At 49.4% G+C, this 21748-nt stretch overlaps 1 protein-coding gene across 5 annotated transcripts in view; it reads right to left on the bottom strand.

Moving 5' to 3' along the window:
- Nucleotides 1–21748, bottom strand: part of CLCN6 (Cl-/H+ antiporter 6) — a 30214-nt gene that overhangs the window by 5852 nt on the left and 2614 nt on the right. For 3 of the 5 annotated variants that reach the window (XM_081817489.1, XM_081817490.1, XM_006735515.3), the window contains exons 3-21: nt 19306–19371; nt 18882–18947; nt 16511–16577; nt 13595–13701; nt 12683–12809; nt 11983–12050; nt 10993–11051; nt 10041–10173; nt 9294–9407; nt 8810–8976; nt 8152–8278; nt 5528–5654; nt 5077–5230; nt 4813–4972; nt 4616–4722; nt 3447–3633; nt 2445–2602; nt 2093–2249; nt 107–214 (exon numbers count right to left, since the gene is read on the bottom strand). In XM_081817489.1, the coding sequence (XP_081673615.1) occupies nt 107–214; nt 2093–2249; nt 2445–2602; nt 3447–3633; nt 4616–4722; nt 4813–4972; nt 5077–5230; nt 5528–5654; nt 8152–8278; nt 8810–8976; nt 9294–9407; nt 10041–10173; nt 10993–11051; nt 11983–12050; nt 12683–12809; nt 13595–13701; nt 16511–16577; nt 18882–18947; nt 19306–19371 (2259 nt within the window). Of the gene's footprint in view, nt 1–106; nt 215–2092; nt 2250–2444; nt 2603–3446; nt 3634–4615; nt 4723–4812; nt 4973–5076; nt 5231–5527; nt 5655–8151; nt 8279–8809; nt 8977–9293; nt 9408–10040; nt 10174–10992; nt 11052–11982; nt 12051–12682; nt 12810–13594; nt 13702–16510; nt 16578–18881; nt 18948–19305; nt 19372–21748 lie in introns of those variants that run through there. The other 2 variants (XR_004076384.2, XM_081817491.1) reach the window with 2 other exon arrangements.

The following is a 21748-nucleotide window of genomic DNA, read 5'->3' as shown; positions in this document are numbered from 1 at the left end:
CACCTCTGGCCACCTGCGCCCTACCCGGGATGAGGCGCGAACGCACGGACGAGCAGCGGCCGGCTCCTCTCCGGGGGCCCTGCCCCAAAGGGACAGCCCTGCTCACCACAATCATGCGCGGGTTTAGCAGCGTCAGGTCCAGGTCGTGGATGTCGGGGTACCGCGGGTAATCCTCAGCCATCTCGGCGTAGGAAAGGCGCGGCTGGCTGGCGCTCTGCAATCCCAAGCGAGACAGGTCCTTGCACCCAGCACGGCAAGCGGCAGGGGCACACGGAGAGCCCCTCCCCCTCCACGTCCACACAGCTGGCTACGGCGCCACCTGGTGTGAGGCGGTGCAGAACTGGGGGCTCTGTCGTGAGACCCCTGTGGACTGACGCCAGTTCCCAGCCAGGCCTCGCTGTGCCCCCCTCGGCGAGTCTCCTAATCTCTCTGATCCTGCTTCTCCTCGTCTGTAAAATGGACATGGCTTGTCCCGGAGTCTAAACGGGAAAAGAGCTAATAGGTCTCAGGTTGACGTGTGTTCCTCAAAAGACGTGTCTGAGTCCTAGCCCCTGCACCTGTGTGTGTGGCCATGTGGGAAACAGGGTCTCTGGAGACGTAAGCAAGTTCAGATGATGTCAGACTGCACTAAGGTGGGCCGTCAACCCAATGACTGTGTCCTTCTAAGAAGAGGGGAGGACACAGAGGGAGAAGGCCACGTGACAACGGAGGCAGAGGCTGGAGGGACCTGTCTACGGTCAGGGAGTGCCAGGGATGGCTGGTAGCCCCCCAAACGAGGAAGGCAAGGAGCGATCCTCCCGAGAGAGCGAGGCCCTGCTGACGTGTGGACTTCGTACTCTGACCTTGAGAATTGTGAAAAGAAGAGATTTCTGCTGATTGCAGCCACCCGGTTTGTGGCAATTAATTGGACACGGCAGCTTTGTTACCATCCCTGCATCCCGAGGGACGGTAACAAATCTTCTGGATTTCCCCTCGGCCCTCACGGGGCACCTGGGCCGCCACCATGGCTCTCAGGCTGGGCACAGTGGCCACAGTGCTGGTCGCCGCTCTGTCCTGATGGCTCGCCCGTAACTCCTCTCTCCACACACTGCCCCCCCCGCCCCCGCCCCAGCCGCCTGCTCAGCGGCACCCAGCTCCCAGCGCTTGGTCAGCTCAGCTCCAGCTACTTTCTGCCTTAAGGCGAGGCCTCTGCAACCTAGCCCACATCACCCCTCCTGTGCCCCACACACCACCGACCACACCTCCAAGCCCCAGCCCCTCCCCCTGTGGCCTTCCTGTCCCGCCCCATGCTAGCTGCTCTTCCACAGGCCAGCAGGACCACAAGTGACTGCAGGGCTGGCCTCCGCGGCCAAGAGCTGAACCAGGACAGTCCGTTTGGAAAGCAGGCCTTTGGGCAACCTTTTCAGGTTCTCTCTAAAGGGGGTGAAGTGTGTGGGGACGAGTGGGTCTTCAGGTCACTATAGGGACCACTTTGAACAACATACCCTACCCACCCCTGCTTATCTCTACAAAAACCAAACGAAAGGAAAAAAAAAATTACAAGGGAATTAATAGGAAGAACATTTAAAAAAAAAAAGCATGTAAAAAAGTTCCCTTATACCAGAAAGTGTAGAAACTATATTAAAAGTCTACAGACTTGGGACGCCTGGGTGGCTCAGTCAGTTAAGGTTCTGCCTTGGGCTCAGGTCATGATCCCGGGGTCCTGGGATGGAGCCCGGAATCAGGCTCCCTGCTCAGATTCGGGGGAGTCTGCTTCTCCCTCTCTCCCTCTGCTCTTCCCTTGCTGTGCTTGCGCACGTGTGTGCTCGCTCGCAAATAAAATCTTAAAAAAAAAAAGTCTCCAGGCTGAAAGGACACCTAAGAGGCAGTGCACAGACTGAGGGGAGGGTCACTGGGGCGTCCCCCCACCGTAGTGCCCCCTGAGAGGCGCTGAGAGCAGCAGAGGGAGCCGTGGGGCTGCACAGACTGCAGGACAGCCGCCCGCTGGCACACAGGCTCCCCACGTACTAGCTCCCATCCGCCTCGAGGCACAGGGACTGTGCTCCTAGCACCCTCGTGCCTTCCCGAATCCCGGTGCAGAGCAGAGACTCACTGATTGACTTTCTGAGTAACAAACTCCTCGGACGAGCAGGGTGACGAGCTGTGACCGCAGGATCAGGCCGTGGAAGGTCAGAGGGCGGAAGCGCTCCTCCATGGTCCAGTCTTCGCTCGGGGACTGGTCAGGGTATAGGTTGGGGTAGGGAGTGTATCTGTTACATAAAAACCAGACGCTGCCTAGCATACCCTCAGCAGGATTGCATCTTGCTTCCCCCCCACGGCCCCAACCAACTCCCCAAATCCCCCAGAAGCTCGGGAGCTGCCTCCGAGCAGTGCGCTGCCCTTCGTGAGCCCCTTCGTGAGCCCCTGCAGGCGGAGGTGCGTGCGGTGGGGGGCTGTGCTCTCACCTTCGCTCCAGCATCTGCTGCAGGAGGTCCTCCTTCTCGGCCGGCTCCTCGGAGGGGAGGTGCTCATCACACACGTTTCGCAGCTCACTTGACGGGTACGACTTCATGGACTGGCTCCGTCGGCGTTGCTCGCCAGCCCGGGTCAGGATGCTGGATTTCTGTGCGTGGGGAGGGGTGATGGGGACAGAGGTTTCTACCGGGCAGGCCATGGGTTGCTGGCCCGGGCACACCACCATGGCACCTAATGCAGCTTAAAGATTCAGGTGACAGTGGCGACAAGCACGTGCTGACATAGGAAGTGCAAGGCATCTTCGGAGTGGCTCAGGGGCTTGGGGTTGAAGGGAGTCTCTCTGAGCCTCTGGAACCCGCGGTTTCTGCCAGCCCAACTTCCCTACTCCTTTGGTTTGGGAACAGCACTTCAACTCTCCAGGGTGAACCCCTCTCCTACATCATGTTGTGGTGGGACTGACAATGGACGTGCCCCGGCCCCCAGAGCCACGGGGGCTTATGGCCTGAGTGAGGGCCTCTCCCTCTGCCTGGATTTCAACTCAGGAGCAAGGGCTGGTCCCCGTGCCTCCCAACACCCTCCAGGGTGTCTGCGAGCCGCCTGCACGCCCAGCGGGAGGCCTCTGGTCCTCCAGCTCCCCTGTCGGTCCTGCAGCTTCCAGCCGATTTCTTTTTCTTAGGTAGGCCGAAGTCCATTTCTGTCACAGGCAACTCTAGAAACCTCCTGATACCACTTACATGCCATAAATAATGCCGATTAAAACAAAAAATCCATCTGCACGCTTGCTGGGGTGACAACGGACACATGTCCTGACGGCCTAATGACGTCCACACTCGCTATCACGTCTACACTTGCTGCCACACATAATGAAGAGGTGGATTCTCCCTGAGAGCCAACCAGCGCCCCCATCTACGGGGGTGTGGCAGGCGCCAGATCAGCGTGTGCATCAAGGAACTGCTTATTTCTCACCCACCATTCCTCTCGGGCTGCTGTACCTTGAATTTGATGTTGTTACTGATGAGCTGGTTGCCCTTCATGAACTCCTTCTCATTGCCCCGGTTCTCAGTGACCACCGGGAAGGCGTGGTGGACCGTGGTGCGCAGGATGCTGACCAGAGACTGGATGCGGGTGTGCGGGTAGACGTAGGTCAGGTTGGGCTCCATGATGTCACTGGCTCTCAGTCTGGGGAAGGGAGGAAAGTGGTCCTGCCTCACAAGAGAGCCCGCGGTATCCCAGGAGCGAGCCCTGGATCTCCTGCACGGCCCGGACCACCGGGCTCCCTCCTCTGAGCCAGCTCTAGTGGTTCTTTGAACACACACGTTCGTCTGTACTTCTATCCTTGTGCAAATGCCCTTCCCCATGCCCGGAATGCCCTTCCCTGCTCTGCCAAACTGGTGGGCCTTTCCTCAGTTCAATACAAGATGTCCCCTTACCACAAATGCCACCTACTTGCCCAGGTGAATAGCCATCCCCTCCTCAGCCCTCCATGGCACATTCCTCATATCATCACTGAATTGTTAATGGTACTACTAGAATTTAAAAAAAAAAAAAAAGTATGGGCTGTTCCTTTAAACCAGGTGGCAGCTGCAGGTGCCAGGCCAAATCTGGCCTCTCCCGCTCATTTACATATTATCTATAGCTAGTTGTAACGGAGACCACATGGCTGGCAAAGCTGCACATATTAACTATCCACCCCTTTACAGAAGTTTGCTGATCCCTCTGTTGGACCATAAAGGCCTTGTGGGGTCCCTGGACACAGAAGGCCCAAACCATTTGCAGGCTGATGGATAAATCAGCGATTATGCCTAGAATAATCCCTGCTTTTGGCATGACACTTCACGGGGCATGTGTGAGGCAGGCTGGTCCTCGCTCATCGGGCTTAGCAGACCCTTAGCGGAAACGTGCAGTCCTAACATAGACCTGATCGAGACCTCCTGTCAGGTCCAACAAGAAGGCCACATCGGAGCTACATCAAACCACGCAGCAGCTGCCGGCCTCCACCCCCCAGCTCCCAGACACACCCAGCTGTTTCCGGGAGTTATCTACTGGTTCACTGGACTCCCACCCCAGAATCTTAATCACCACTTCCCACTCTGATGCACACACCCCTCAGGCCCGAGGTCATAAACTCTGAAACTAGAACAGATGGAAGTCATGGTCTCACTTGTCCATTTCTGCCTCCGTCTCCCATTCCAGGAGCGGCACACCTCGCAAGCCCACGTGGATATCATAAATGCCCTTGTTGAAAAAGTCCCCTGTCCATTTGGCCACCTGAGACACAAAACAAAGACTTGAAAAAAGGCTGCTGGGGGGGTGAACTTGGCCCTGCACCGGGGACAGGCCTGGAAGAGGAGCACTCACCATCAGAGTGATCATAATGGGGAGCCCGTAAGTAATCTCGTTGGTAGACTCAATGAGGATGACCGTGAGACTGATGGTCATGCGGACGACCCCGCCCAGGAAAGCTGCGGCACCGATCAGGGCAAAGGTCCCCGAGTAGATGTGGCCCAGGCCGATGTAGCTGGGCAAGAAAGAAGCGGAGACTATGGCTTGGAATCACAAGGTTCGCACACTTGTGCCCACGCACACCCGGGCACGCTCACACGCGCACACGCACACACTTACCTTTTAAGGACATTGGCAACTAAACGTCCAAAAGCAGCTCCACACAGCAGGGAAGGCACAAAAAGGCCACTTGGAACTGAAATGCCATAGGTCCAACATGCAAGCAGGAAATAGAGGGCGAAGAACAAGGCCAGAGTGACGGGGCTAAAAGTACCTGCGAGGCAAGAACCCATCTGAGTCTCACCACCAGACGCCACCAAGGCCTGCCGGGCTGCTCTGGCCCCTTCCAGGTCCTTCCACACCCCAACCAGTTCACCTCCAACACTGGAGGCAGAGACTCCAGCCTTGTCTGGGTTGCTAGTACAAAGGAAAACTCCTATTTTGCTCAGAATTGAGGGTAAGCCTGGCTGTGTCTGTGGGCCAACAGCAGGGGCAGAGGAATCATCATGTTCCCTGCAGGAAAAAAAAAAAAATCAATCACCTAAGAACGGGCAGGCTCACAGATACTCACTATCCTGGTGGAAAAGCTGAAGGATGGCAGACTCCTGGGGATTGAAGAAGAGTGTGGCCATGTCGTTGTAGGTCTCGTTGGGACAAAAAAAGGTCTTGGTACTTGAGTTGACATCTTCTGATGTGACCTAAGACAGAAGAATTGGAGAGTCAGTACGAGGTCATTACGAAGTCATTATACCTGATCAGGGCGCTCAAAGTCTTGGAGCGGGAGGTCTCTAGTGGGGTCGAGAAAGTCTGGCTTGTAAGCTTTACCCGGAAATGAAACAGGTGGCAAAAAATCGATCTCTAGCCAAGAGCAGCCAACCGTGATACTGTATTCCTTACGCTTCGAGAATGAAAGAATCGGGACGAGGGCTCTTGAGTTACGACAATGAAATTCACCGTGGATCCGGCTCTGCTTCCTCTCGTGGTGCTCACGTTGTAAGTGATAACTGCTGGAAGCCTGGCCTGAGAGCCCCACGCACTGTGAAGTGCGGAGGAGGACCGCCGCGGGAAGCAGGGCAGTGCCCCCTCCTGGCGGAACCTGGCAGGGAGGGGCTGCCCAACGAGAAATGTGTGTGGCTCAGGAACGAGGCGACCACGAAACAATCCACGCATGCAGTGTTTCCCAAACTATGTCGGGAGGAACCCCGGTCCTGAGGCCTCCCTGGAAAGAGTCCTGCAGTCGAATGTGCTGAGATGCATCGCAGCCTTGCTGGAGATCAGAGAACCAGCTGAGGGCAGAGCAGAGGCTCCTGCATCAGACAGACTGGCCTCTGACTCTGCCCCTCTCCAGCGACTGTGGGAGCGGCAGCTCATCCTGGAAGCCTCACCTGTGAAATGTGAGTAATGCCGAGCTCATGGTGTATACCACTGAGAGATCATGGTCAAGATCTCACTTTGTGGGGTGCCTGGGTAGCTTAGTGGGTTACGTGTCTGCCTTCAGCTCAGGTCACAATCTTGGGGTCCTGGGATCAAGCCCTGCATCGTCGGGCTCCCTATGGGGGGAGGGGGAGTCTGCTTCTCCCTCTCCCTCTGCTGCTCTCTCACTTTCTCCCTTTCTCAAATAAATAAATAAAATCTTAAAAAAAAAAAAAAAAGACCTCACTTTTGTCTCCGTTTTCTCCCCTGTAAAATGGGGATAATGATACCAGCCAACACGGTGGGGGCAAGGACTAAATGAAGTCATGTCCGTGCGGTGCTTACTGGAATAGCTAGCACACGATAAACATCTAAACACCCATGACACTGACGGAATTGTAGACATCCTACGCGGTCCTTAGAGCAACTCATTTAATTCTAGCTAACCCGTTAGACCACAGGATTCTTTTCCATTTGTTTGTGAATCATATGTATCAGTGTTCCACAGGACGCGTTTGGAAAATACTGGTCTGGTAAGGAGGCAGCCTCGGGACTAACGAGTAACACGGGTTGGTGGATATAAAGAGCCACATAGTAAGTATTTTAGACTTTATAGGCCACACAGAGTCTCTGTTGCACATTCTTCCTCTTCTTCTTCTTATTTTTCTTAAACACTCTTTAAAAAGGTGAAAACCATTTTTAGCTCAGGGGCCACACAAAAACAAGCAGATGCCAAAGGCCAAATCTGGCCCACGGGCCACAGTTTGCCAAGCCCTGATCTAACCCATGCTGCTGTTCATGGACGTTGCTGGGGATGCCAAAGGGGCAGCCATCCAAGACAAAGCTCCCAACAACCCTGAGGGATGTGAGCAGCTACTCAGGAGCAGCAAGAAGGTAGGGTACTGGGGTGCCTGGGTGGCTCAGTCGTTAAGCGTCTGCCTTCGGCTCAGGTCATGATCCCAGGATCCTGGGATCGGGCTCCCTGCTTGGCGGGAAGCCTGCTTTTCCCTCTCCCACTCCCCCCTACTTGTGTTCCCTATCTCGCTGTCTCTCTCTCTGTCAAATAAATAAAATCTTAAAAAAAAATAAAAAGATTGGATACTTAGGGAACACTCCCGAGCCTCTACCCTAGAGGCCAGAACCATGCATCTGGCTGACCACATGCAGCTCTCAGACCCACTGGCTTGGACCAAAAAATTGCAAGGCAGAGTAAGCTCCAATGCCTCCCTCACTGACCCTGCTCTTTCAGGGAAAGGTTCTAGAAAATACTACATACTCCTAAGAAGCAAGAAGGAGAAACAAAAAGAACATAAGGCAGTAAATGACCTAAACCCAGGAAGAACCAGGAAATGCCAAAAGAGCCAGATCGCAGATCACCCTGACGCAGGACACTCCTTTCTCCCAGTCTTAAGGGTGATGCTCATAATCGTGAGGGTGAGGTTGGTGGGCACCTTTCAGGGTTGAAGAGGTAGAAGAGTAAACTGGGGCTCATCGAACAAGCGACGGTTGGCTTCCTGAGCTTGTCTCCAATTAATTTTGTTCAACAAAAAGAGAGAGAAGCTCCCCTCTATGATGGCCGTGACTCTTCACAAAAGTGAAAAAGAGCATGCACACTCTCTTTTCCGGGAAAAGGCTCCTACGGATTCCTCTAGCTCTTAGCAATCTGATACAGGTGTGGAGCAACAAACAAACACACCTATTATCAGCAGAGGCAAGTCACACATTTCTGGATTCTTCCTCTTTGGGGGTGTAGGACAAAGGCAGCAGGTGCACAGGGGTTACCTGGAGCTGGGATGAGTCATTACCGATTTGACCCGAAGCAGACATCTGTCGGCATTCTCCTAATACCATCGAGGCCATAAACACCACCACGGTGCTTACCACAGACACCAAGAGGCTCTCTAAGACTCTAGGAAGCAAAGCACAGCGGTTACTACAAGATAAAAAAAGACACCCCAGCCTCGGGAACTAAAAAACACAACCCTGTCTGCTCTAACCCTCACTGCCCCAAAGAGCATGCAACCAGCAGCCCCGAGTCAGTCAGGACACGTGCAGAGCTTGTCAGCGACTTGCTCCATTCTAGCAACTCGTTCGTCAACAGTGGGTAGCCAGGAACATGGGCTGCTACATTACCACAGCACCTCTCTCTGAGGAACAAAATGGCCTTCCATTTTAGGTCAAGAGTCTCATCGACCCTTCTGACTTTGTGGCTGGAAGGCAACCAGCACCTCTGATGTAAATTAAGCTCAGACTCAGCCTTTTGGCCCGTCTGACAAATAGAGGAGATCCACGACCCTGTCTCTATTTTTAGTCTCAGACACGAAATCAAAGCTGGCGGGAGAAGTGGAGTCCATTCCCATGAGCGCTTTCCCCGGGAGAGACGGCCTGGTCCACACGAAGCTCAGGGAGCCACGGCAGGCTGCGGGAGGCAAGCAGGTACCTGACGAGCTTAGGTTTCGGGTGCACGTTTCGCATACGGTACTTTGCAAGCCTCTTGTTCAGACAGTTGAATGTGGCTCCCAGGAGGCCCCCAATGACCCCCATCACGACGAAGAAACCCAAATCCATAGCTGTCCAGAGGTGACATTTTTTATCAGAGTCAGAGCACTGAGAGAAGGGGCAAGGGAGGGAGAAAGAAAAACCAGAGTGCCCATGAGAACAGGAAGGGACAGAAGCAGAGAAGACAGAAATAAGAGGTGAATCTGCTTTCCATCTACGAGAGCCAAAGCAGAGCTGGAAGCCTGCCCACACCGAGCACTGAGCATGCACAGGAGACTCACGGGGCAGAGAGACCCCATTAGAAGCTCTGCCTACCCTTCTGACCACTGCTCTCTGGTACTTTAAAAACAATTTTCATGGGTCAAGTAAAAACAAACAAAAAACCAGAACCCCCAAAAAACAATGGAAAAAAGGACAAAACAAACCTTAAACTCGCCGAAGTTCAACAATCCAGGCAACTGGAAGGAACCCCAACTTCCAAACTGAATCCCAGAACGAAAGAAGTTGAGGGTGAAGGTGGCAGACATGGAACAGAAGAGCTAGGAGACGGGACAAATAGGAGAACACTCAGGAGTGACAAGTCCTACCTTCTGGGCGCGGCCTCAGAAAACCCACTGCCGCCTCCCCCCCCCCCGCCAAAAAAACCCCGCACGTCCAGGTCTGGACACACAGACCTGGTAGCCACTGCAGTGAGCACTCCTCGGGTGCGAAAACTGCGAATCGGGCTGTGAGAAGTGTGTATTCAATGGCCTATTGTGAGAGCCTCTTTATTTAGAGCCTGTTGTGGACTAGATCATGTGCCCAAAAAGGAACGGTAACTACAAGACAAGGAACATGCTAGTCTGAGGGAGGAGGCCAGGTAGGGTTCAAGTCTAGCCTCCGCCACTGCCTGCCTCTGACCCTAGCCGGTCTCCCGTTTTTAGGCCAGATGGTTCATCAAGGGAGGACAATGGCAATTTGATGTGCAGATGGGGGGGCCTTGATACGAAACGTACAGAAATGTCCATGGTTTGGAGGTTATGGGTCCAGAGCAAAGGAATTTCTAATAAAGTCAACCCTCCTGGTCTCATCAAAATGACAGGTGACTATACTGAGTCAGAAATGTCCAGTTTAGTTTTGGGGAGAAGGGGTGGCTAAGTTTAGGAGGTGCTTTCACTAAAAGTCCTCCTTACCACTTTCCACGTGAGCCCCTGGTTCCAGAAGGATGAGCCCTCTTCCAGACTGAAGAGGGTGCCCCCGATGGGGGCCCCAAAAGCTGCAGCAACTCCAGCAGCCGCCCCTGCTGATACAAAGTCCCGCTTGTCTCTGCGGGGAGAACAGAGAGGTGATTCACCCAAAAGAGAGTCCTCAGGCCGCAAAAGGCAGGTGTTCACTTTCTTGTCCACCAACATCATGTCTTGTGACCCACGAACAGTCAGGGCTTACGAAGGGCAGGTGTCTGGTGAGGCAGACTCCCCGGCAAATACGGTTTCCCTAAGAGCCAGACACTCTCCTTAGTCGGAGGGGCTCCCTGACATCAGTCTGCTCTGAATGTGGGGTCTTAGCCACCAGCTGAGGAGGCAGAGCCCAGACTTCTGTCAGTCCCTGCTGAGCCCCACTCTCACCAGATCTTTCTCCCAGAAAGCCACAGCGGCAGTGAAAGTGTCAGGAGCACGTGACAGTGACCTGCAGGAACCCCAGCAGGAGAAGGTAGATGACTCTGAATCTGGCCCCCGATTCCAAAGGCCGAGCAGGGTGCACACATCAGTAACACGCACAAATCCCACAGGGCGAAAAAGTACCCAGAAGAGCACCTTCCAACCCAGAAAGGTGGCAGACCAAGTACATCATTTTGGAATATAAAACACATTCTTGATAATACGCCTGTGGACTTCCCTGGTCGTGTTTTCAATACTGGACTGTCTTCTTCATTGCCTGAGACGGTTCTAAGCCTTATATCTTGACAAAATAGAAGTCACGAAGCCAGCCTGGCCCTCATACTTATTTTCAGAAGATTCCTACCCCCCTCCACTCTGACAGGTGGGTTCCACCCACAGCCCGCCCAGCAAGGCAGCCCGGGAGCCAGCTACGGTGACGGGAGTGGGGTCTGAGCGGTAGCAAACGAACTGGGTTGGGTTTCCATACCTGTCACTTCGGAAATAGGGGAAGTTAAACTGGATCTTCCGTAAGGAGATGCTCTGAAACTAGAGGAAGAGAAAACAAAGTGAGGATGGGTGGGGGTGGGGGTGGGGGTGCACAAGGACCAGAGCTACAGGAATCCCAGGCACCAGAAAGTTCCCTTTGCTTGAGCACACCCAGGCAGATGTGTTGCAAGAGGCCAGAACCGCAACGTGGGGAAAAAAAAAAAAGACGTTACTTCTGGAAGGAACTTCTTTTCCTGCCCCCCAGATTTCTAGGATCTTTGGAAATCACATTTGGTACACAGTCAACAAGTCAGACAGAGAAAGGGGAAACTGCTGGGTGGAGGGAGGAACCGAAAGCTGCTGCAGAAGATGAAGTGGACTCTGCTCAGGGGATGTCGGTACAGAAGGGGCCCAAAGAACCGGCGAGGGTCCAATGAGCCCAGCGAGTTCTCACGCTGCCGCCTCGTCCTCAGCTGGCCTCCTTCCGCCTCTCAGCTCACTTCCGGGAGGCCGGTGCCTGATGTGAGGGAGGGGACGCAGTAACAAGAGAGACCAACAGACGGGCTATGGACAAGAGTCTTCTCTCCTTTGCGCCAATAACCCGCAGCCACGGTGACTCCCTGCCCACAGAGCACCAGAGCTAACCGAGCTAACCGTCTACGAGGGTTTGGCCACACGGAGGTGATCCATCAACTGCCTGATGGGCAGGTGGTCAGCACCGGCTGGGGGCGCACCAGGTGACTTTCATTTGAACAGACTTTCTCTGTCCCGTTGCTGCTCCAAGTACTCAGCAGGGCCTTGTTAAAACCCGGGGGTACCAGTTACCCTCTCTGCTGGGTGACGGAACAGTTTCACATCAACCCAAACGGACATCAGCTTCCAAGGCCATGTTAGGTGCTCCCAATGGATATGTTACAAACTCAACCATGGACAAGGCCCTCCCCAGGGGCTCCCTCTGAAGGACGTATCCTCCCAGCCCATCAGCTCTTACCTGTGGGAGGCCGGCTCCTACCACTGCTCCACTGTGGATCATGGGGCCTTCCTTCCCCACAAAGAGCCCTGGGAACAGGTGGAAAAGGGGGAGACCATCAGTCAGCACAGAAAGCTATCTTGGTTAGGAGACCTTTGCTAGGTAGACCTTTCTCTCGACAACTGTACAGCAGAGATGATTACGTGACTTTGTAAAAGAAAAAGTCAAATACTCATCACATCAGAAAAAATACTCCTTAATATAAGCACTCAGAAAACCATAGCCTGTGGGCCAAGACAGGCCCAATGCCTGTTTCTATAGCCCGAGAACGAAGAATGGTTTTTACATTCTCACATGGCTCTATTTCAAATGGCTATATATGTTTAAGTACCTACATCGTATCTCCCATTTTGCCTCTTAGCCCATCAGGCCTAAAATATTTACTGTCTGGCTGTTTACACAAAAAGCTTGCTGACTTTGCTAAAAGCAAACTCCACAAACCAACTAAAGGGTCATTCCACTTCAAAACTAAACGTGTGTTAGTCAGGTATCCGACTGGTAACTTACAGCGTCTACATTATCCATCAACAAACAGGGCAGAGATCTGTTTGAGGGCAGGCCCTTCAAATCCAAATCTACCTAATTTACGTACACAGTGCTTCTTGTCACCTTCACCCCTTGGAATACTTGGAAGGCTAAAAGTCAGAAAGACTCTCCTCACCTCCAGCCACACTGAACAGCACTCCAAAGACTTTGCAGAGCAGGGTCCGGAGACGGACAATTCCGGGCACCTTCACACCATTCAGATAGCATTTGATTTCGGGTATCCCGGAACCTGCTGCCACTGGCTGAGGGAGGAGAGAGAAGGATGCCCGTGAACTCGAAATCCACCAGCTCTGTGGCTTAGCCACAACAACCCGCTGATGAGGGGGAACTGACCTTCTTCCTTAGCAGCATCAGCATCACCTGGTGGGCCTGTTAACACAGATGCTGGGCCCCACCCTGGGTTTCTGACTCAGCTGCATTCCTAACAAGTCCCGGTGATTCGGCATCACCTGGGGGCCACGCATCTACCAATGCAGGCACTCCACTTCCGGAGATTCTCATCTCATTCATTTGAGCTGGGTAGCAGCTATTTTTTAAAGTTAGTTTTGAAGTATTTTCAAGTTACTTAGAGTCATTTTTAAAGTTGCCCGGTGATTCTAACGTGCTGCCGAGGCTGAGAACCACCCTCCTTTTTATTTTATTTTTTTTAATGTTTTATTTATTTATTCATGAGAGTCAGAGAGAGAGAGAGGCAGAGGCAGAGGGAGAAGCAGGCTCCCCGCCGAGCAGGGAGCCCGATGAGGGACTCGATCCCAGGACCCTAGGATCATGACCTGAGCCGAAGGCAGACGCTTAACCATCTGAGCCACCCAGGTGCCCGAGAACCACCCTCCTAATCTGGACTTTTCCTCTGTCATCCTACCAGAGGCGGAAACCTTTACTTTCAGAAACAGTTCTAAGTGTAGGAGAGGCCACTTTCTGCAGGAATCTATATCCCAAGTCTAATTCAGCTTCCTGACATTCCAGAAGTGGGGATGGAGGAATCCAAACCTTCATCAGCCAAATGCCAACACCCACACCGCCTCACCTCGATCAGGACAAGAATGCTTGCCAAGAAGACAAAGGTCAAGTTGAAACCCAAGAGCTCAAGGAGGGACAGGGCAAGGCAGCCTTTCTGGCTGCATTCCTCCACCGCTGCAGAACCGGGGTTAAGGCAAACATGCTCGCCTGTCAGGGGCATTCCTACCACCACCAGTAGGGAACAGTGCAGCATCTCTTCTTTTAAACATGCTGGCTGCTTACTGCACATCTTCCTGTTCTCCATATGTAAACTCAAGAAAAAACCTGTCTGATGGGCGCCTGGGTGGCTGAGTCAGTTGTGCCTCAGTCATGATTCTTGATTTCGGCTCAGGTCATGATCTCAGGGTCATGAGATCAAGCCCACATTGGCTCCATGCTCAGTGGGGAGTCTGCTTAAGATTCTCTCTCTCTCCCTCTGCATGCCCCCTCTCAAATAAATAAATCTTTAGCAAAACAAAACAAAAAACACCTGTCTGAGAGATTGTCTATATCAGGAACCATTTTCTAAGTTTATCTTTATTTATTTTTTAAAATAATTTTAAATTTTTAAATAATCTCTACACATCCAACATGGTGCTCAAACTCAATCCCAAGATCAAGAGTTGCATGCTCCACTGGCTGAGCCAGCCAGGTACCCGGGAACTATTCTTAAATTATGAAATATGGATGTGGAGAACAAAGGCAAAAGAAATGTAGAAAAAATTAAATCTCCTTACAACTTGCAGCCCATCGACAAATACCTGAGGCAGGCAGAGTGACCTTTCTCAAGGAGCTCAACTGCCTCAACGTTACTGCTTTGCTAAAGGCAAACTTGATGTTCGCCCAACCTCCAGGATCCTGTAAGTCGTCTTTAACATATGAAAATCACTTTGGAAACTTCATCTCTACCCACCCTCCCCAACATACAGGTTAGCAATCATCCTCCAAGCATATGGCCCACTGATATCCTTCTGAAGGGTCTCATGACAAAGGTTTTACCAGACAGTACTAAATAACCTTATCTTAAGAGCAGCTAGCCCCTCAAGGTCCTGTAAACCTTGCTTCCCAAACTCCTTAAAGACTTAACACTATCCCTAACCCCTCCCAATTTAAAAGTATGTAATCAGTCGCTCCTCACAATCCCCGTACAGCTTTTTCTGCCCATGGGCCCTGTCCCTGTGCTTTAATAAAACCACCTTTTTTGCACCCAAAACGTCTCAAGACTCCTTTCTGACCATTTGCTCCTGCACCCCAACATTTCAAATCAATACTTCAAACGTCATAAAAAGCAACAAACGCCCTTCCCCCCACATCCCTCACTTTAACAAATCTTGGTGTTATGTCATATTTGCTCCAGGTTTTAAAAATTAAAATGTTAGATACCATAAAAAAAAAATCCTGTTTCCCTCCCTCTCTCCCCTGGGAAAAACCACTAACCTGAAATTATAGTGTGTCTTTTTTTTTTTAAGATTTTATTTTTAAGTAATCTCTATGCCCAACGTAGGGTTTGAACCCCCAACCCTGAGATCAAGAGTTACACGCTCTACCAACTGAGCTAGCCAGGCACCCCATTCCCTGTGTATTTTTAGACGTAGCCATTTGTTGTGTTTCTAAAACTAAAATAATGGGATTGCATTTTATGCACATTCTACACTTTTTTCTCTCCTTCAACATCAAGTTTTTGAGAATTAGTCATGTTGATATACACAGCTCTGGTCCATTCATTTTAACTTCTGCATAAAACTATACCATATGAACACATTACAATTTTTCCATTCTCCCATTTTGTGTGATTTCACCTTTCTGCAATCGCAAAGCTGTAACAAACATCTTTGTACATGTCCAAGGTCTGAATGAGAAAGAGGGACTCGGGAGCCAGAGGTGTACTTGCTATCTATTTAATTTGCATCTCCTTGGTTAGTGGTGAGGCGAGCCCTTTTCTACAGGTTTATTTATTGACCATTCCATTTTCCTCTTCTGAGAATTGCCTGTTCACATCCTCTGCTCATTCTTCTATTGGGCTGTTTGGGCTTTCTTCTTACTGAGCTACAGTTCTTCTGGTGTTCTAGATACTAATTATTTGTCTCTTCAATGTATAGTGAGTAACCTCTCCTAGGCTGTGGACTTGTTTTCCACTTTCCTTATGGTGTTTTACTGTCGTGGCTTGGGGTTTTTTGTTTGTATGAAAAACAAATTTACTTTGACATGGTCAAGTTTACGGATCTATATTCCCTTTCACTTTGTGCCTCCTGGAGTTTTAAGAAACTATTCCCTTCTCTTGACATCACATAGTCTCTTAGAGTTTTGTTTTGCTTATTTACATCTTCAATCCATCTGGAATTAATTTATGGTACAAAGTAGGAATCTTTATTTTTCCAGATGGAAACCAATGTCCCTACATCTTTATTATGTCCATCTCTTTCTCACTGACTTATAACACTAACTCTGCCATTCTCCCTACTTCTCTATATGTACAAGCCAATTTCTGCTCCTCTGTTATCTTCCATTGGCCTAACTGGGAATTCCTGCACCAATAGGACACGGTTTCAATGACTATATCTTAAATTATGACATTGAGTAGGGCAAGTGCCATGCTTGTTCAAAACTGACCCAACTACTTTTGGCCCTTTACTCTTCCCAACAAATTTAGGAAGAGAAATTTCCAGTTCCACGGAAAACTCTATTGGAGTTTTGATTGGAACTACACTGAATTTGTAGATGATTGGGAAGAACAGGCATCTTTGTGGTATTTGTGTCTCACCAACCTGAATACGAGTATCTCTCTCTTAAAGTCTTCCTGTTGTGTCCTTTAATGGTAACTAAAACTTAAGCTGAATGGTTAATAAATAGCTCTTCACTAGATCATGTCTCCTATTCTCTAGACAAGAAAGCAGGGTCAGAAACCGCTGACACCTGGGAACACCAAGAACTGCGAAAAGGATACATGTCTGTACCACTCCAAACTTGAGCTGGGTGAAGAGGCGTACGAAGAAGTCCACAAAGAGACCCACCTGTGAAGAGCAAGCGAACCATCACACAGCTTTTCCCCACTGTGGCGCAGGCACTTTGCTCAAAAGCTGTGAGCCCCCCTGGCCTTTCCCGGTTGGCACATGCACCCACGTCACCAAGAGGCAACGAGTGAACGGGTTTCCTGCTAGTCACTCTGACGTGCCAGGAGATTCCCTGCCAACCTTGCCCCACCGCCCCTCCAGAGGACAAAGGAAGGGGGCACAGCTAAGCTGAGAGAAGGAGAGTAAAACAAAAGGAAAGGCTGCAGGAAAAGATGTGAAACCAAGGAAGACCATCCCGTGACTAGAGAAATCACCCGGAATCCTGTGAGGGGCTACTTAGCATTTTCCAGAGGCAGTTTCAGAAGAACTCCAATAACATCTTCAGTGATACTTAGCTGAATAAACACATAGTTTAAGATATTACTTTGAAAAACAACATTTACTCAGGTGTTTATAGCTTTTACATGTTTGTTATTACTATTTATACTTTGTAAGTCACTATTTTGATTTGCAGCCAATGGTTACCCTGGTTAAGTAAGAGAAAACCACTCATATTCTACCAGCCCACTTTAAGCCCCACGTCTTTGCTCTGGGCTTCACGGGGAACTGGAAAGGCTTGTGACTTGGTGGATTCAGGATCAAAGGCTTCAGGCCTCTGGCCTTCCCTCAAGCCAAAGCCCGGAGGCTTTTAAACACTGAAGCAATAGGTTGTGACAGATCGAAGGATAAGAGAGCTAGTAGCAAGAGGAGCTGGTTGCTGAGTTATAAAGGCAAGTCTGCCTTCCAGCAGCGTGAGGGGACGTGAGGGGACTGGTGGAAGTTGCTAGTATTGATAAATGGCAGTTCAAAGGAGTGTGATATGAAAGTAGCAGAAAGACTAACAAGTAGATGGCTCGTGATTATGCTTATTACAGGGAAATTTGCAACCAGAAACGTATATGGCAAAACAGATGATCTGAAATTTCAATATAACAGTTAAATCAACCCAAGTTCCCCCCATAATAGAATGTTACCAAAGAGGCCTTCTGAATGCCATTTGTCTTAACTAGAAAAATGTTCCTTGGCCTCTGAATTTACTGCAGTAAAAATCTGACAAATGCCAGGAACATAAAAATTGGTCAGCCTTTGTGGCTAGATTATACTAAATGCGTGCTTACATTTTATGGGTATAACATGCAGAATCAAGAATGAGACTTGTAGTCAGTTCCAGTGAGATAAACAGGCCGCTGCTTAGGAATATAACCTGTTATGTGCTGAACGTTTGTGTCCCCCCTCCAAATTCATCTGTTGAAATTCTAACCCCTACTGTGATGGCATTAGGAGGTGGGGCCTTTTAGGAGGTGATTAAGTCCTGAGCGTGGAGCCCTCGTGAATAAGATCATTGGCTTTATGAAAGACCCCCAGAGAACTCTGGCCCCCTCTCCCCTGTGAGGACACAGCCAGAAGCCAGGAAACAGGCCCTCACTAGACACAAATCTGTTGGCACCTTGATCTTGAGCTTCCGGCTTCCAGGACTGGGAGAAATAAACATCTGTTGTTTAAGCCTCTGGCAAGTCTTTGGTATTTTTATTACAGTAGCCCGAACGGACGAAGATAGCCCATTTGAACACTGTAATGATAGAAAATAAGATGTGACATGTATCATTTTGACTGTCTGCTGACTTTTCCAGTTTCTCTTCCCCAGCTTTAAGTGTGGTTAGGTCAGCAGTTAGGATTCCAGGCCTTGTGCTACTACACAATTTGGCAATGTTTCATAATCTTTTCTTGTCTGTGATTCATCTGTGAGCAAGCTGACCCCAGAACCCTGTGCATTCAGGCATATTCCCCTGTCCACAGCCGCCAGCTCTACCTTCTAAATAAAACAAGCAATGCGCCGGAAAGAAGCCCAGGACAGCAGGATAAATTCACTGAGCTCGACGGTGTCCTGTTTACTGGCACGCCACTCTAAAGGAAAGAGTGTCATGGTTGGTTTTGTTCCACTGTTTTGCTTTTTCCCTACAGAGTGACCTCAATTTCCATGAAATACTCCCCAGACTATGCTGTCCACCTGAGAGGACCATATCATAAGAGCTCGGTCCTGACCAAGCCTTTGAGTGTTTTAAAGAATACCAGTGTCGTAGGGTTCGCTTTCATAAAGCGAGAGCAAGAGAAGTGCGGAACACAGTGTCAGGATTATTATGTGGGGGGAATAAAGAAAAAAAGAAAAAAAGAAAAGGCAGTCTCTGCTATCACGACAGATGACTTGCCCTCTGACCCCCCGGGCCCCCACCCCGTCCACCAGGCCCCCATGCCCTGCCTGCTCACCAGCCCCGTGCAGACTCCAATGGCGAACACCATCATCCACTTCACCGCCTCATACCTGCGACCTTTCTGTTCACACAGGGAAAGACAGACTCAGTTTGTTATATGGTTTTGTTGGCAGCAGGGAAGGAGCACATCTTGGACAACCAGTTTTAGGCTAAATTCCACAGAGACAGCAAGCTTGGTTGTGGTGTCTGGTATGGCAGGCGCCTTACAAGGCCAGAAGGATGAGCTCTAAGAGCCTGGGCCAGGCACACCAAGAGTGGGTACTCTGGTTGGCAGGATGAAGGTCTAAGGAATAAATGCTACCCCATCTCACGAAAGGGGCTAAAAGCCATGGGGTATGGCTATCTACAGGAGCATTTAGATGGGAAAAAGAAGCCATTGTAAGATCTATTCAGTCCCAAGAGATCAATAAGGGACTCACCTTATTGTCCATGGTCTCCAAAACTTCCAGGTAAGGGTCATTGATACAGCGATCATAATCCAAACTCTGACAGAGAAATGCAAGTAAAAAGGTCACAACCAGATAGGAAGAATTACTGAAACTTGGAAAGGGATAAAGCTTCACGTTCCTGCTACTCGAAGTGTGGGTGGGCAGGGCAGTGGACCTACAGCCCCCCCGGGGAGGAGCTGGTTAGAAATGCAGAATCTCAGACCTCCTGACCTGCCTCAAGGGAGTCTGCACTTGACACACATGAATGTTTCGGCAGCGCTGCTGTAGGTTCATGCTTTGGGAAAATCTTTCAATTACCTATCTTTGAACTTCCTGCTTCTGCAAAACTTGAAAAGACCTTCGGCTACCACCAGTGTTACCCAACTTATCCCATTACATGTGTAAAATTTTCAATCAACCGGAACCAAATTAATTTAGAAAATCAGTTAATTATAAGTATCTTCTGTAGTTAGCTTCTACGAGAAAGAGGTTAGTCACAAGACAAACCAATATGGAGACTATTTTAAAAAGCAACTTTCAGTTCATGTTAGGAAGAGGCAGAGATTTGACACAGCTCCTAAAACTACATCTATAGCAGTGTTCCTTCAACTCTCCTTCACAGAACACAGCTATTCTGCAAAAAATCTGCCTGTGTGCCAGAGACATCTTGAGAAACAATTCAAAGGAACTAATTTTATTTCTTCTATGTTTTCTAAGAGAAGCAGGAGTCTGGCAACAAAGGAAAATGGTCTGCTGTGTGTTCTCCCCTTCCTAAACCTGTTGCAACCTACACATCAGCTGGTGAACAAGCTAGACACCAGCCTGGTGGCCACACTCCGTGCAAGACTCAGCAGTCAGCCAAACACAGGTGTGACATCTGACAATTATTCCATCTATATCTATACCCAAAGTCCAAATACCTTTTTAAAAAAGGTCCTGGGGCATCAGCCGGCAACTTTTTAAATCAATGATCAAACATCCAAATATAGGAGACTATATAATAATAAGATAATTACGATAGGTCCACAGAGACAGATATTTGTTTTATTTTTTTTAACAATTAAAAAAAAAAATTATATCGGGGTCGTGCAGGGCTGCTGCCCAAAGTATTAGCCAAATGGCGTGTGGCCACAGGGGTAAGCAGGGCTGAAAGGCAGCCCATGTTCAACCAGGAAGGGCACCTCAGTGCTCACACAAAGCAGCAGCCTCAATGGGCCTTGAGCTAGGGGAGTTGCTGTGGCCCAGAGGGAGAGGCTCTTTATTCTAAGTCCTCTGCTCTGAGGGATGCCTTTTTCTAATTCAAAAAAGCAACACAGGCTCTATGACCTGCATGAAAACATCACGGTTAACAGCCCCATCCCACAGATAGAGGGTTATTGTTATTCAAACCATCTAGAAAGAGAACGGATGTCAAACCAGGGATTCTAACATCTTGTAAGACCCCCAACTTATCAGTCAAGTAGGGGCAGTCAACTCTTAGTAAGGCAGGAAGGAGAAAGAGCATATTTGAGAAAGATTTTCAACAGAAGGGTTTTCTAGTTCATCCCTAGTAAAATCTGAGCAGACTTTTCAGAGTAAGCGTCTAGCTAAATTTGCTCTTATACAAAGCAAATATTCTGAAGAAGCTCGTACTTGAAGATAGTTAATTGAGAAATATTAATGACTCACAGGAAACATTAACCCCTAAAATTTACATAAGTATGTATATCAGGTGAAAGTAAATGCATTACAAATACAAAATTTAGTAAAAGGAGCAAAGGAGACTTGGAAACAGCTGGGTCAATGGAGAAGAGAAGCCAGGTGAGCTCCAGGGAACAGATGAAGGCTGCCAGAAAGTTCCAGTCACAGTCACACAGTCAGGGTGACATCACAGGGTTCAATGAGGGAGTATAAGGTGACAGTACGATATGGGGCTTCTTATACTAATTCTTGCAAACCTCTCAGCTATGTGCAAGGAGAAAAATATTTTAGAAATATGGGAAAATACATCAGTAGATACTGTGCTTTTTGATTTTGATTCATTAAAAGCATTCCCATCAGTGTAGCATATTAAACTATACCATGGTAGGGAAATTTTCAGAGCAAATTTCAGAGCCCTAAAAATATTCTGTCAAGTAAACTGCAAGGGAAAAAACGATGAAGGAGGAATCTACAGATTATAAAAAATTTTAAAGGGGGGCACCTGGTGGGCTCAGTTGGTTCAGCCTGCAACTCTTGACCTTGGGGTTGTGAGTTTGAGCCCCATGTTGGTGAGGTAGAGATTACTTAAAAAAAAAAAAAAAGTTGAAGGAAAATTTAAAAGATAAATAAATGCAATATGAGGACCTTATTGGAAACTGGATTCAAACAATAATAATTAATAAATAATAATAATTTAAAAATTATAGGACATTAAAAAATTATATGACATTTGTAAGACAACTGGAAAATTTGA

Source organism: Leptonychotes weddellii, chromosome 4, assembly GCF_054177405.1.
Source record: "Leptonychotes weddellii isolate Sample4059 chromosome 4, ASM5417740v2, whole genome shotgun sequence".
In the NCBI taxonomy this organism is placed as follows: domain Eukaryota; kingdom Metazoa; phylum Chordata; class Mammalia; order Carnivora; family Phocidae; genus Leptonychotes; species Leptonychotes weddellii.
The sequence above is the reverse complement of the archived record's forward strand: the minus strand, read 5'-3'. Positions and strand labels throughout refer to the sequence as shown.